Source organism: Phocoena sinus, chromosome 10, assembly GCF_008692025.1.
Source record: "Phocoena sinus isolate mPhoSin1 chromosome 10, mPhoSin1.pri, whole genome shotgun sequence".
Lineage (NCBI taxonomy): Eukaryota > Metazoa > Chordata > Mammalia > Artiodactyla > Phocoenidae > Phocoena > Phocoena sinus.
In genome coordinates, this window is record NC_045772.1 from 59,386,321 (window position 1) to 59,402,348 (window position 16,028).

At 45.4% G+C, this 16,028-nt stretch overlaps 1 protein-coding gene, 1 long non-coding RNA gene and 1 other non-coding gene across 9 annotated transcripts in view; 1 reads left to right on the plus strand and 2 right to left on the minus strand.

Annotated features, from left to right (window-relative positions):
* The window catches only part of RNF41 (ring finger protein 41), a 26,414-nt gene extending 18,886 nt beyond the window's left edge, over positions 1–7,528 (plus strand). For 4 of the 6 annotated variants that reach the window (XM_032644212.1, XM_032644211.1, XM_032644213.1 and 1 more), the window contains 4 exons: positions 2,762–3,033; positions 3,734–3,869; positions 4,291–4,394; positions 5,191–7,528. In XM_032644212.1, coding sequence (XP_032500103.1) covers positions 2,762–3,033; positions 3,734–3,869; positions 4,291–4,394; positions 5,191–5,542 — 864 coding nt within the window. In that variant the 3' untranslated portion in view covers positions 5,543–7,528. Of the gene's footprint in view, positions 1–29; positions 481–2,761; positions 3,034–3,733; positions 3,870–4,290; positions 4,395–5,190 lie in introns of all 6 variants that reach the window. The other 2 variants (XM_032644215.1, XM_032644216.1) reach the window with 2 other exon arrangements.
* LOC116760035 overlaps positions 1–15,992 on the minus strand; it is a 16,779-nt gene extending 787 nt beyond the window's left edge. Inside the window, exons 1-3 of one of the 2 annotated variants that reach the window (XR_004351624.1) lie at positions 15,856–15,992; positions 15,164–15,235; positions 628–699 (exon numbers count right to left, since the gene is read on the minus strand). This is a non-coding gene — a long non-coding RNA (uncharacterized LOC116760035). The remainder of the gene's footprint in view (positions 1–627; positions 700–15,163; positions 15,236–15,855) is intronic. The other variant, XR_004351623.1, reaches the window with a different exon arrangement.
* TRNAS-CGA lies at positions 15,643–15,724 on the minus strand. The gene has a single exon. It is a non-coding gene; the product is annotated as a tRNA-Ser (tRNA).
* Positions 15,993–16,028: the final 36 nt, after the last annotated feature.

Genomic DNA, 16,028 nt, shown 5'->3' on the forward strand with positions numbered 1-16,028 from the left:
CCACCTTCACTAGGTCATTTCTCTACCAGCTTTGCCAGACCAGAGATAATTGTATCTTCCTGGGGCAAGTATGAGGAGAAGCTCATGATTACCAGGCAAGTATAATGAGTGAGATGAATTCTTAACTGTTGTGCTCATGGGACACCATTCTGCACGGTCCTTATTGCCTGTACTCTGTAAATACCAATTAATCCTCTGCCGCTCCTGGCTGGCTGGAGATAATCCCATTTTCCAAACCGGGACACCAGTCAGTGAGGTCGCATGACCCTTCCCCCACGCACTGCTAATACCACTCCCTGGGGCTCCCCTTGATTCTTGGAGTTTATTCTTACTCTCCAGTTTTCAACTACCCAAAGGAGAACAGATGCCTGAGCTGAATGAAAATCAGACTGCATTCCAGTGGCAGCTAGCCCTGGACCATTAGAAGCAGATTGGCTGGGTGTGGAGCAAGCTCTCCTGGTGGTGTCAAGAGGTCATGGGGTATGTCAGTTCCCTCCCCACCCTGGCAGGGCCTTGTCTGTTGTCTAGCACTATCATTTGAGGTGAGTCACATGTGGAGAAGTCAGTGGCCGTTGGTGACTAAGGCAGAACCTCCCTGCCCCCTCCCCGCCCCGACTCAGGCTTTACCTTCTGAGGAGCAGGCCAGGTTCCAGACACATTTCCAAGGGTAGAAAGCCTCTGCTAGGGATGCTGATTTCCCTACATCATATTTATTTATTTTTTGAATAGATAATAAATTCATATGGTTCAGAAATCAAAACAGTATAAAAAGATATATGGTGAAAAAAAAAAAAAAAGAGAGATGGTGAACAGTCTTGCATCCATCTTTGTCCCAGTCCACCTAATCCCCCCATAGATAACCATTTTTACTAGTTTATTTGGTATCCTTCCAGTGTGTGTGTGGGCAGATACAAGCAAGTATGAATGTATATGTATATTTGCCTACCTTTCTTACACAAAAGGTACCGCATTCTATATACTTCTGCAGGGGTGGCAGGTTTAGATAGAAAGGTCACCAAAGAGGTTCAGTTGAGCTGAGATCTGAATGATAAGGGGCCATTCTGGCAAAGGGGAGCAGCAAAAGCAAGAGACAGGAATGAGCAGGGTGTGGACAGGGAACAGAGAGAAAGCCAGAATGGCTGAAGTCAGTGCTGGGAGCATGATGTGAGGTGAGGAGAGGCCAGAGGCACAGGGCCAGATCAAACAATTTTATAAGTCCTGAGCAGGAGTTTGGATTTATTTTAAGTGTAATCGGAAACCATTGTAAAATTTTAAGCATGATCTAGTTTGCCTTTTTAAACGATCACAGCTGCTGAATGTAGGATGGATTATAAAGAGGCAAGGTAGAAGTAGGAAAACCAGTTAGAAGACAATAATATAGATGAGAGATGATCGTTTGAACTGGATTAGCGGCAGTACAGATGGGGAAAAGTAGACAAACAGGATTTTTTTTTGGAGAGAGGGCCTATAAGATTTTGAAAAGAATCAAATATTATGTCTTTAAGTGAAAAATAAAAATGTACTGACAGTTGGATTAATGATATTGAGAATGACTTCTTTCCTTATGAAGCCTTTCTGTGTTACAGTCTTTGGTGTCTGTGAGCATCTTGAAGGCAGAAACTGTCTGATTTTTTTTTATCTTAAGCGCGTAGCAAAATGTTTGGGACATGATAAGTGCTCGAGTCATTCATCCATTCATCAACATCTAGTGAGTGCCTACTGTGTTTGTCCCATGCTGGAGGCCAGATTGTATCTCCACAGAGGCCAGAGAGTCCTCTCTCTTTGCATTATCAAGGAAGTAGGCTGAAATATGATCTTTGTGAAACTGAAAAGAATGTGATTCTACAAAAATCTAGTCCTGTTTTGGAGGGTAGCCCTGGTCATTGGGACTCAGGGCAACGCCTCAGGTTGGGCCTCATAAAATAAGAACTTGGGGGAGTTCCCTGGTGGTCCAGTGGTTAAGGAATCAGCACTTTCACTGCTGTGGCTCGCGTTCAATCCCTGGTTGCAGAACTGATATCCCGCAAGCCACTTGGTGTGGCCAAAAAAAAAGTTTTTTTTGAACTTTTGCCAGTAAATCTCTGCCCCCACCTCCTCTCTACTTATCCCTCAAGACCCATATCAGAGTCTGTCCTGTCCATAAATACCTGCCCTGATTGACCTAGACTGGAAAGATCTCACCCTCCTCTGGATTTCTTTGGCAACTATTGAGTATGTAATCCAGCTGGCAATTAATGATTGACTACTGGGCTTCCCTGGTGGCGCAGTGGTTGAGAGTCCGCCTGCCAATGCAGGGGACACGGGTTCGTGCCCCGGTCCGGGAAGATCCCACATGTCGCGGAGCGGCTGGGCCCGTGAGCCATGGCCGCTGGGCCTGCGCGTCCGGAGCCTGTGCTCCGCAACGGGAGAGGCCACAACAGTGAGAGGCCCATGTACCGCAAAAAAAAAAAAAAAAATTGACTTCCTTATGTCCTCTCTCTCATTGTCCTGGAATATTATTTATATCTCTTACTGTTATATAATTTTTTACTTGTTTGTCTTATGTCACAATCCATTTGGACTATTGGGCACAGGAAACATATCTGAAGCCTGTCCCCCACAATGCCTTGCCCATAGTAGATCTATATTTTGCTGTGACCCCAGGGACCTCTGGTCCTAGAAGCTGCGCAGAGGCTTGATTGGCTTTGCGGAGTTAATCGTACCCAGGCTCTTAGCTCCTGCTAATTCTCTTGTGCCCCTTTTGCCCTGCTCTCCCTTCTAGGCGCCTCACTGCGAGCATGCTTTCTGCAACGCCTGCATCACCCAGTGGTTCTCTCAGCAGCAGACGTGTCCGGTGGACCGGAGTGTTGTGACGGTCGCTCACCTGCGCCCAGTACCTCGGATCATGCGGAACATGTTGTCAAAGCTGCAGATCGCCTGCGACAACGCTGTGTTTGGCTGCAGTGCTATTGTCCGGCTTGACAACCTCATGTCTCACCTCAGTGACTGTGAGCACAACCCAAAACGGCCTGTGACCTGTGAACAGGGCTGTGGGTAAGATTCCTGCCCTTCTTCTGCCCACACAGATAAGGGCCTTCCCGTTTATACCCCTGTCTCTGGATCCCCTGCTCGCTAGCTGAAGAGGTCTCCTGCAGGCAAGGAGTGTTCCTGGCCCCCCTGGCTCCCTGCTCCAAGATCTCACTTCCGTGCTGCTTTCCGAGCTACGATCTTTTTGCTCTTGCTTTAATGAAAGAAGGGAGACAGCAATTCAGCAATCTCTATGATACCACTAAAGACTGATATACTTTATTCCTCCCTTTCATCCAGTACTACTTTTCTCTTTGTCAGATTGACTGCCCTAATATCCAGGCTTCTCATATTCCCTGTTGTCCAATTTTTTCTTTCTTTGGGGTGTGAAATATTTGATTAAATACTGATAGCTAGGGCTGTGAATCTAGGGCTTCTCAGAAGGAATGAGTGCACAGGCAGAATCTGTAGGAGGAAAGGAGAGCCACGTGGGAGATGAAACACTGTCTTAGAGAGGGAAAGAGGCCCAGAGGAAGTAGACAGCAAAGGGACGAGGGAGAGCTGGGGAGAAGGAAATGAAGGCAATAAGCAAGAGGGCGCCTGAATGTTGGAAATGAATGAATGTTAGTCATTTCAGGTAGGAAAAAGCCCTCTCAGCAGTTATGTGCCTTTGCTCACATGTCCCATTAATGCTCCTATCCTGTTCTTTTCCCACCCCGGGTGGCAGCCTGGAGATGCCCAAAGATGAGCTGCCAAACCACAACTGCATTAAGCACCTGCGCTCAGTGGTACAGCAGCAGCAGACACGAATTGCAGAGCTGGAAAAGACCTCAGCAGAACACAAACACCAGCTGGCAGAGCAGGTAGGGCGCAGAGAACACAGGGCAGCACACGTCTTTCACATGCAGATAACCTCGCGCCTGTGGCCTGTGGGTGGCAGGCGTGGATGTGAGCGGCAGATCTGTGCGTGCGCTTGAGAGCCTGGTCAGTGGATACTCTGCCTGTGCGTAGCAGTGAATCAGGCTGGAGCTCTTCTTGCTTCCCTTCATCCCATCAGTGGCGTTCATTTACTTAACATTTATCAAATGCCTTCCCTTGAAGGCACTGCTGAGCACTGGGGATACAGCTGGGAATGATACAGTCGTATCCCTGTCTTCATGAAGCTTCCACTCTGCTTGTTCCTCAGATCTCTCCATTTCCCTCATTCTCAGACAAACTTTTGTCTCTCATCTACTGTCTGTCTTAGCCATTATCCCTTGTTCTTATCCCCCCCCCCCCCCACAGAAACGAGACATCCAGCTGCTCAAGGCGTACATGCGTGCAATTCGCAGTGTCAACCCCAACCTTCAGAGCCTGGAGGAGACGATTGAGTACAACGAGATCCTAGAGTGAGTGTCACTCAGGACGTGGAGTCATTCATCCCACGTCCTGGCACTGAGCCCTGGGGGGAGGGTAAGAAGAGGCCTGGGCCGGGGGCACTGCTTCTCAGATGCTGGGATGAAGAACAGGGCCAGAGGAGGAGGCGATAACCTTCAACCCTAGCAGAGGATCTCATATTCTTTTGGGTGGTTGGAAGGGAAAGCTTACCCAAGAGTTAGATGGGTACCCACATGTACTAAGCCCTGTATTAAAGGCTGTGGGAGTGCTAGGAAGACCAAAAAGAGAAGATATTGTCCCTGACTTCAGAGAGCTTACAGTTCAGAGAAGAAGAGAGTACAAATCCAGGAAAGTGATCTAAAATACAGCAAAAACAAGTGAAGTAAACAAGCGAAGTCTAATCCCTTTCAGTTCTGGAGTTCTGCATAGTTCATAGACTAAACTGAGTCAGTCTATAGTGCAAAATAGTGCTGTGAGGGACACAGTATAGAGGAATAATTGCTTCATTCAGTACACATTTGTTGAGCACTTACTACATGCCAGGCACCATGTGCTAAGTATTGGGATTTTTAAGAAAAATAACAGGAACCCTACTCTCGTGGAGTTTAATCTGGTGAGTAACATGTAGTGACACTCAGATGGGACCAACTAGGAAAAGATCTGGAGTTTCTGAACTAATGATGGAAGGAAAGAAGGAGGAATCGAGTTAGGTTGAGTGCAGAGCAGGCAGTCGTTCCTATTAGGAGAAAAGCCAATGCAGAGAAAGGGGACGAGCTGGACTGACCACCTCCAACTCCCTCCACACAGGTGGGTGAACTCCCTGCAGCCAGCACGAGTGACCCGCTGGGGAGGGATGATCTCCACCCCAGATGCTGTACTCCAGGCTGTAATCAAGCGCTCCCTGGTGGAGAGTGGCTGTCCTGCGTCTATTGTCAACGAGCTGATCGAAAATGCCCATGAGCGTAGCTGGCCCCAGGGTCTGGCCACACTAGAGACAAGACAGATGAACCGGCGTTACTATGAGAACTACGTGGCCAAGCGCATCCCTGGCAAGCAGGCTGTTGTTGTGATGGCCTGTGAGAACCAGCACATGGGTGATGACATGGTGCAGGAGCCAGGGCTTGTCATGATATTTGCGCATGGCGTGGAAGAGATATAGGAGATCTCGACGGGCTATCTGGAAGAGATGAAAATCCTGTCACTCCAGCAGCGGGGCCCTGAGTCCTCCCCACTTTCCTTAATACCGTGGCTAACGCTAGAGCCACACATCTCCCTGCTCTTCTGCCACTGAAGAGGGCCCCAGGGCACTCTGCTCAGGCTTTCAGGTGGGAAACCCAGATTCCCTCCATTTGCCTAATTTCTTCCCCTAAAATGTCTGTATATTTTCCATCTGGTTGGGAAAGTCCCCACCTCTATTTCTGTTTTCCTGCCTAGGGTCCTGGTTCCAGATGTTTTCAGAAAGCACAAAGATACTCATTTTCTCTAGAGGATCAGGATGGAGTGAGGCATCTCTAACTGTTCCCCTCCTCCAAAACCAGGGAATCCAGAGCAGGCAGGCCTATTGACTCTCTAAACAGCATTTAGAGGGCGGCTCTGGGGAGCAGACATCCTAAAGAAATGGTAAGGATGGAACAAAACCCTAGAAATAATGAGGCCAGTAGGCCATCGCTGGTGGCCCTTAGGGGAAGACTGGACCTCTGTGCCAAGCAATACCCTGTTCAGCCCACCTTAAAGGTGTGGGCTCCCGCCGGGTCTGCAGGTGTGCAGGTGGGGATGCCGAAAATTTCCAGATGAGCTCTTCTTTCCTACACTTTCTCACGATTAGGGAATGACAGGGTTGGGGTGAGGGGTTAGTCCATTGGGGTGAATATGCTCAGCAGGAAGCAGCTCTCTGGCTTTTGCTGAAATTGGGTAGGCACTGCCTCTGGCACAGGCCATAATAGTTCCATAGACCCCTCTCTCTCAGCCCTGTGATTGTAACTAGTTATTTTGATAATTTTCTTTGGCCATTGTTTGTTTATATTTCACTCCCTCCCTCACAGTTTTTCTTTTTTAAGAATGGCCTGATTATGGCTACCCCACTTTTCCAGCCCAGCCACATTGTTGGCAATTTAATTTATTTACTTTTTTTTTTTTTATTTTTAAGAAAGGAAAAAGAAAAAAAAATTTACAAAACTTAAAACTTTTCTTTTGCTGTTCCTATTGTGGGGATTTTTGGATAGGGCGGGACGGGGATGGGGTCTGTCTTATATTTTTCCTTTTCAGCACAACCTTTGGCTTTAATATAGGAAAGGCTAAGGGAGTCCTTGGCTGAACTGAAGTCTGCCCCAGTCCTCCATAACCCATCTGAGATGAGGAGCTTCCTCTATTCCAGTGATGGATGTGACAGTCCAGCATCAATGACTGTGCCCTCTGGAGAACTTTGCTCCCAGCCCATCTAGGGTCTCACTGTAAAACTCTGGACTTCGAGTATCAATTTTGAAGAAATCCTGCCCGCCACTCCCCCCAACACCCGGTTTCCTTGGAGATATATATATAGCTGGGTTCTAAGCTTCATCAGGCAAGATGGGATAGAAATTATGTCTCTGAGTACAGGCTGTGCTGTCTCACCCATACCCCCTTAGGACTTCAGCTGCATTTTGGGATGCCCAGGGCATTCCTTAATCCCTGGGGTGACTAGCAGAGTAAGAGAAGGGGAGGAATAGTGGGTATGATTATCTTGATATGCAGGTGGAAGTGGGGCTGGAGAGAGATGGCCATAAAGCTTCTCTTTTTGGAGCTTTTTTCCAGGCCAGCTTGCGGTAGGTCTGGGTAGCTGGGTCATGGCTCCACTGGAACTGTGGGGAGGAGGGAATACAGCTTGAAGGGGGTGAGGAACAGTCATATGTTCCAGCTCCAGGACATTGTGCTCAGGAATTTGAAAACGCTGCTATACTTAGTCTGGTTACTACATTTCTTCCACTCCCCTCTGCCCCTGCCTGCCTTACCCAGGCCCATACCCTCCTGTTGTCACCCTAAGATGGAGCCAGGAAGCTCAGTTAAGGCTTCCCTACCCTTTGCACTAGTGTCTCTGCAGGTTGCTAGTTGTGTTATATATGTGCTGTTCCATGGTGTTGACTGCACTAATAATAAATCTTTTACTCAACTCTCTCAATTCTTAATTCACATCACTCCCCTCATGAAGGTTCTCCTCTGCTTTGGCCTTTCTCTCACCTTAATTCCCCTGACTTCTTCCTTGCTTTGTAACCTACTCTTGTCTTAGAACTAACCTCTGTTTTAGGAGTTCTATCTGGGAGGGGTGTGCACCTCATATATTCTTTGCCTTGTGTACCCTCCTACGTCCTTCCCTCCTGACTCTCACCTGTCATCTGAATTGTGTTCTTTTCAGGGTTTACCCTTTGCTCCATATCCATGTCTTCCCTATGTGTTCTGGGATCTGGGGACATTTTCTATAGACGATATGCAAGTACCTTTCCCCCTTGTCCCACAAACACCTTTGCTTTGGAATCTGGGATTCCATTGAAGGCAGGGAAGCCTCCACCCCCCGGTGTCTCCTAACCAAGAAAGTACACAGGAGGAAAGGAACCTGGAATGGCTGCACCTGCTGTGGTTGTCAAATCTTGATAAACCCTTTTGTAGGCATTTACTGACACCTCCCTATCATGAGAAAAAAACTCTTTTACCACAGTGTACCATATTATAAATGTGTTGAGCATTTATCGTGCACCTAACACAAATCTAATAGCACTCTAGATACTTTAGTGGCGCCAAAAAAAAAAGCATAAGGAGTTACAGGACTACACTTTCATACATACGAGGTCTGATTAGAAGATACTGATGAACGTATCACAGTATAGCGCACAAGTGGCGATATATGTACTCTAATGAGACCGGTAGTGCTTTTTTTTTTTAAGCTTCAAAATTACTTTTAGAACCTGCTGCTCATTCTTTTGAATGTCATGAATGATGCCAAATCTTCCTTTTAAGGTAGATTTGGTTTTTTGGAAACAGTATTCATTGAATATCTATTCGCCAAGAACTCACTAGGGTGGGGCTGGGGGGGTGGTTCATGTAGCAAAATGGCACCTACCTTCAAAGAACTTACTCCCTAATTGAGATGAGTGTATAAGAAGACATCATAAATGTGGGAAGTGGATCTTACAAGCAATATGTGAGCAGAGGGAAGATAAAGCCACTGATTCTGATAGGTTCCAGGAAAGAGGTGTATTTGTTTTAGATCAGAGGTTGGCAAACTACAGGTTGCATGCTGCTGCCTGATTTTGTGGGAAGAGTTTTACTGGAACACAGCCATGCCCATTTGTGTTATGTGTATTGTCTATGGCTGCTTTTAGATTACAGCAGTAGAGCTGAGTAGTTGCCATAGAACTATAGACCACAAAGCCTAAAATGTGCTATTTGGTCCTTTACACAAAATGTGCCAACCTGTTCTAGACTTTTAAGGTCAGGACAGTGGGCAGGGAAGTAGAGAGGGTTTGTTGTTTTTTTTACTTTAGTATATACATTTGAAAATTCAGAACATTTTTCTACGTTGCCAAAATAACAGATGCTTAAAGTTAACAATGTGTCCTTAATCTAGTACAAATCTATGTTCACCCTTCCCCAGTTGGTCTAAGAAAAGTACTTTTAGAGCTGATTTTTGTCCAGCCCTGGATCCAATCCAGGAACCATGCCATTACAAAAGGTTATGTGTTTTAACTCTCTCAGTCTGGATTCCTGGAACAGCCTTTTTTTGGTAACACTTATTTGTTGAAGAGAATTGGGCCAGTTGTTTAGAGAGTGGTCTCGGATTTGACTGATTGCTTCTTCACAGCGTCCTTTAACTTATTCCTCTAACCCCTATTTTTCCTAAACAGGATTCGATCTAGAGTCAGAGATTATTTATTTATTTATTTTTTGGCCACGTTGCGTGGCTTGTGGGATCTTAGTTCCCGGACCAGGGATTGAATCTGGGCCCTCAGCAGTGAAAGCGCAGAGTCCGAAACACTGGACCACCAGGGAATCCCCTAGAGTCAGAGAGATTCAAATTAACCAGTTCTGGGGATAAAAGACATCGCAGGAGAGATGTTCTTTATGTTGTGTAACATCAGGACATAGGCCCAGTTGTCCCACCATTAGCCTAATCTCTTCGCTGTACGCTTGTATTTGTTGAGAGAGGTTTTTGAAACTGGCTAGGCGACAAATATGTGCCCTGAGCGAATGGGCAGCCGGCAGTGCAGCTCTGATTGGTCACCGCTGTACAAGGACAGGCGCCCAACATTGCCCCTATTATTTTTTCAAGAACTTTTGGACATCCTAATGTTTATGCTAAATGTCACAACTTTTAAATGTTGGCTCAATATATATTTTTTTTTAATGTGGGCCAAAAAAGAATAAAACAAAACAAAAACATAGGATCCACCAGAGGTTTTTGTTTTTGTTTTTGTTTTTAGTTACTCATCAGTTTACTCAACCCATACTTATGGAGCTCCAGGCACTGTCCTGTGTGCTGGAGATACATACAGCTGTGACAAAACAACCAAAAGCCCCTGCCCTCCTGGCTGTAAAACTCTGGTTGAGGAGACAGACAAGAAACAAGATAATAAGAAAAACATGTTATGTTTGGTAGCATGAGTCCTAGGAGAAAACTAAATTGGGAAAAGGGGAGGTGTAATTACAAACTGTAATTAATGTAATTACAAACTGGGGTAAGGGTCAGGACAGACACAAAGCAGGGTTTCTGCCCTAGATCTGGTGGTCAGGGAAGATCCATTTCTAGAGCAGAGGTCATTAATTCTATACTTCATCAGAATCACCTGGGAGTGGGGCTTAGTGGGCCCCATACTCAGAGACTGGCATTTTTCACATGATGCTTCTGGTCCCTGTGGGCCATATTTGGAGATGTTTTGGTCTGGAGATGTGAAGGCAAGATAGTGGAGTGGCTAAGAGCCCAGACTTCAAGGACAACAGCTCTGCGATGTGTAACCTTGGGTAAGGTACTGATCTCTCTGGGAGTCAACCAGAGTTTGCAATCTCTATTTTAAGCTGAGATAATACCACGAATAAAAACAAATGAAGGTGAAGGACATGTTGAAGAGGGAAGAGACTAGTGTAATCTGAAGCATAGAGTTTGTTGAAGGAAGCGATGGAAGATAAAACTAAAGATAATTTAGGGACAATTCTTGGTAGGCCTTGAATACATGGCAGGGAATTTGGACTTTAGTTTTACAGGTAGGTTTTTGAGAAGAGGAGTGACTTCCAATTCATGATTCTGATGACAATGGGAAAACAATGAAAATTTGGTGACAATATTAGTAAGCTTTGCGGTAATTCATGTGAGAGGATTAGAGCTTGAAATAGACCAGGAAAGAGGACAGAGACATGAGGGGAGAAAAATCAACAGGCCTTAGTAACTGACCAGATTCACTCAGGCAACATTTACAGCATACCAGTCAAGTGCCAGACGTGGTTCTAGGCATTTGAGATACACAAATAATTGTATATTCCTTGAAAGGAATTTACAGCTTAGGTGACGTACACTTGAACAAATAACGGGAAATACAGAATAGCATATTGCTAATAGGTAGGAATTAAGTACAATGGGACAACAGGAGGAACGGGGTCAACTATCTACCTGGTGGGATGCAGGAGGGAAGTTTTCTCAGGAATCATTGGAGCTGAGTTCCAAATAGGATCAGATATTGGCAATGAGGAAAGGGGCTAACAGCCAGGTTGAGCACGTACCGTGAGTCACGGACTAAATATTAAACATCTAGTCATCCCAGCAGCTTTATAAAAAAGACTATTATCATGTCCATTTTCTATGTGGGGAAACCGAGACAAAGGACAAAATTCACGTAGCTAATAGTAAGAACTGGGATTTGAACCCAGAAAGTCATTCCAGAGCCTGGGCTCCCAACCAGTGCACATAACAAGGGGCATGTAACTAAAGATGAGTCACAGATAAAGACAGAGTTTTCTAATCTGTGAATGAGAGGACAGTGTTGTTAACCTGAATAGGGAGGAGAAGAGGATGAGCAGGTTTACAGGGGTGAAGTAATGAGCTCATTTGGGGAACAATCGGTTGGAAGTGCTTCCCCATAAGAGGGGGTTAGCCAGAAAAAGGAAATGTGGGTCTACAGCTTAAGAGAAAGAAGTTAGGGCTAAAGACGTGGATTTGGGAGTTATCTTCCCAAAGGTGATCAAGAAATTCCAGGAATGAATACAGCCTCTAGAGTGAACACGAAGAAAGCTAAGAATGTGACCTTAGGGACTTCCAGAAGTAATCTGGAACAAAATCTGGAAAACAGATGCATGATAAAGGTGGCTAGTGCTCAGCTTTTTTTTTTAAAGTAATTTTGAAGTAATGAATCATTTAAATGTGGCTCATAAACTAGCTGTGAAGGAGTTCCAGAAATGTTTTGTGCTATGAGAGCATTCCTGAAATAAGTGTAGGTTGAGATCATTTCAGCTCAAGTCCTCTAATGATTTGCTTTACTGGATAAACTTCAGAGATCCAAGCCTCTTAACATTTGGAACAAGTCAACAACTTGCAAGGGGATAATAAGTTCCTGTGTGTTAGATTTCCCCACACTAGCTTTTTAGTCACATAAAAGCAATTTGGATTAAGATCTAAGAATTTGTAGCTGAAAAAATCAGTATAGGGTGGCATTAGCTAGTCATTGGTTTTAAGGTGAAGAGACAGAAGGAATTAGGCTGTGATGTGGAGACACCCAGCCTGATTAGATTAGGGTATCTTACTGGAAAGAATTAAGGATTTAAAAAATGGGTGATTTAGGCAAGGCATATTGATAATAGGAGCATGTGTTTGAACAGATAGGGCACTGAAATTCCTAGACGGGATTAATACGATGAAAGCAGTGTTTTAGATATTTAAGTTTGGTGAAACTGGGGCACCTGGAAGGCCATTGTTAACACAAGCATGAAATAGATGATGTGATGGAGGAAGCAATGATTGATGAATGATGGGCATGGCAGAATAGAAAATGTCTGATAATTCTTAAGGTTGGAAATAGATGGAATTGAGAGAATAGTACTGACAAATGGAAAAAGTTGAGAATGTGATTCTGGGAAAGAAAAAGTTTTGTTTGTGTTTTAGGTCGGAGTCCCCAACCCCCAGGCCTCGGACCGACCGGTAAGGCTCTGCGCAGCAGGAGGGGAGCGGCGGAGCGAGCCAGCGAAGAAGCTTCATCTGCCGCCCCCCATCGCTCACACTGCCGCCTGAACCATCCCCCCCAACCCCTGTCCGTGGAAGAATCATCTTCCATCTTCCGCGAAACCGGTCCCTGGTACCAAGAAGGTTGGGGACTCCTGTTTTAGGTGACATTAGGTCAGCTGTGCAGACATATAGCCAGCTGGAGATATAGGACGATGGTGTGGCTGAGAGGCCATGCCTGGAATGGTAGCTTGGGGTTTCTCTTTCTCGAGGAGGGAAAAGAATGAAGCTTTAGTAAAACTCCACAGAAGAAGGGAGAAAATGAGATGGAGAAACAGTGTTCTAAGAGAAAAGCAAGGAAGTACAATGTCTCTCAAGCCCAGTAAGAAATCAATGGTTTCAAACATAGCAAAGTTTTCTACCACAGGCTATTAAAGATAGCATGGAGCTGGAGACAGAGGGTATACATTTTATTTTATTTTATTTTATTTACTTTTTAATTTATTTGGCTGCACCGGGTCTTAGTTGCAGCATGCGGAATCTAGTTCCCTGACCAGGGATCGAACCCAGGCCCCCTGCATTGGGAGCTCAGAGTCTTAACCACTGGACCACCAGGGAAGTCCCAGAGGATACATATTTTATTTAAAAAAAAGAGTAGAAAACAACATGGTGATTTGAAAGTGTCAAGTGAAGGTATAGTATTGTTTGTCCTAAATTAATGAAGGATTGAATGAGTAGAGTAGGAGAATTTTAACTTGTTATGGAAGGATATTCATGGAAGCTTCCTTAGGAGGTTGAAATGAGTGGGACTGCAAGCCAAGGTGCAGAAGGTAACTTCAGCTCAGAAGAGCAAGGCCAAATACTGAACCAGAAAATGAAGAATGCCAGTGGGTAGAATGTAGTAAATACGTAAGAATAGTGAGAAAGGGGGCCTCGTTATGCAACACAAAGAGAAATATAAGGATAGAGAGAGAGGATTTGTTGGGATGGAAGGGTGAAGGAATTGTGTGGGTGGTGGGCTATGGGGATGGTTCCAATTTGAAATTATCTATTGTACAGGAAGGTTCAAAGTCTTGGCCTCTCACCCCCAGAGTTACAAGTCAAGCATCTGAGAGTGAAAAGTAGTATCTCAAGTACCAAACAACCTCAGCCAGTTTATTCTGGATCCAGATCCTCCATTTTGTAAACCATGGGGGCCTTCTTCTCTTCACAACATAGTTGTCGGTTGCCCTCTGCTGGTCAGTTTTGGTCTTGGCTCTTCAGATATTTAAATTTGAGAGTGTGCGCAAAATGGGATTTGGTAGGAAGTCCAGTACAGAACCTATTAGATTCTGTTCGTTCAGTACATTTTTTTTATCACATCTATGTCTAAGGCCTAGTAGAGGAGGTACAAACAAATAAAATACACAGTCCTTACTCTCAAGAAGCTTACAGTCCAGTCTGAGTGAAGATTAAAGCATGTACACATGACTATGTTAAAAAACATCCATGTACGCAAAAAGGTTTTTTTGGAGTGGCTTATATGTGCCAAGAATGTATATTCTATGGGGGAAGAAGGATTTCACATAGAAAGATTAGAGAATAGGATATGGTGGGAGACAGGTGGTTAGAGAAGACTTCCCAGGAGAACCAACATTTAAGTGGAGACAGAGAAGAAGGTAAGGATGAGAAAGATTATTTCAGGCAGAGAGCAGCATGAACACAGAAAAATACTATATGCCACCAGGAACTAACAGAATACCAGTGGATGAAATGTAGTGAATATGAAAAAGTGGGGAGAAAAAAAGGGACCAGGTCATGAAATACAAAAAGCAACCATGGAAGGGTTTAAGGTCCCAGGCTACCTTAAACCGGGGTAGTGTGGATGCTTTAGTGAAGCTTTATATACATCAACTCATGTGGTCCTCAAAAGTACCCCTACCTTCAGCAAGTGGTGGGTCCAGCCTGCACTCACCTCTGAGAAAAGTGGACACAGTTGAGACTATTTAGGAGGTAGAATAATGTAACTTGTTTTATTTTATTTTAATTAATTTTTGCAGAAGCATGTCAAAGGAGATGCCTTGCATTCAACCTAGTGGATGGTGGTGGTAGGTTCTAGCTGTTGTAATCAAGAACCTCAAAGAGGAGGGGTAAAAAGACGGGGAGGATGGAAAATAATAATGGTGTGGGGGGCAGGAGGGAGGAAGTGGTGAGGGAAAAACAGCATGAGTGGAAAAAACAGCATAAGCAATGATAGGAAGGTGGGAAACTCCAAAGTGTAAATGTGTAAAAAGCTCTGTGAATCACCTTTGAACCCCCTGCCCCCTGGGGAACCTTCTTGGAGATGTGGCTGTGCAAGAAATAAAATACAAAGAGAACATCTTCAACAGGTATCCTAGATATTCCCCACAGTGAGCAATTGGGAATAGGAAGAACGAGCTGAGGTGAGTACAGGAGGGTTAGAGGCTAGAGAAGGATTAATACCCTAGCTAGGAACTTGGAACATGGAGAACTTAGAACACATAATGAGCACTCAATAAAAAGTGAGTTATCTTCGCACACTCTGGCTCCAGCTAGGTTGGCAGCGTTCATGATTCAATAGGTTACTCCCCACTAGCCCTGTGATACCTGAGGTGCAGCTCTTCACAGCAATCCCAGTGAGAGAATGCCTTGTTTCCAGGGTCTTCATTGTAATCAGACCTACAAGATGTGACGTCTGGTCATGAAATCCAGAGGTGCCCTCTTTACCTGGAAACTCCAGTTTTGACTATTATAGCACAACAGTTATTCACATTCCCGAACAAAACTTAACCTTTCTTCAACCAAATCCTTTGCTATGCCCTCCCAAAAGAATGAAACAAGGTATGCCAAAACTCTGCTTGCAAAGCTGAAGTTACAGAACTCGGAAAGTGCCTTGTATCCTAGCAGCCAATACAGTGGTGCATTATTACGCTTCTCATGGTCACCCTCATTCCCGCCCCCTCCCTCCAAATCCAGAGGTGAGACCTTCTGGCTTCTGTTTCTGAGACAAAGGGAAGTGCACGAAAGACACGTGGAAGACAAGGGGCTCCCTTCACACACTCTTGAAGAGGAAAAAAAAAAGCGGCCGTCACGAACAGGATTCGAACCTGTGCGGGGAAACCCCATTGGATTTCGAGTCCAACGCCTTAACCACTCGGCCACCGTGACTTCCAAAATCACCCTCCGCCGCGCATTTACAGAAGGGGTCCGCATAGCGACCCGGAGGGAGTGCGACACAGGGAAGCCGGGCCAGGCCCAAACACACACACCCTGAGACCTCCTCCCGCCCCGCTCCTTACCTCTTCCTCCACGCGGCTCAGAGGAATAGAGTCTGGTGGACCGGGTGACCCAAGGAAGGAGGGTCTCCCGCCCCACGAAGATGAGGGTCTCAAGGAGCGTAAAGTTATTCAGGAGGCGACGGTGAGGCCTGCAGAGGAAGCAGTTGGAGAGGAGGGGCTGGGCCCCCAGGGTA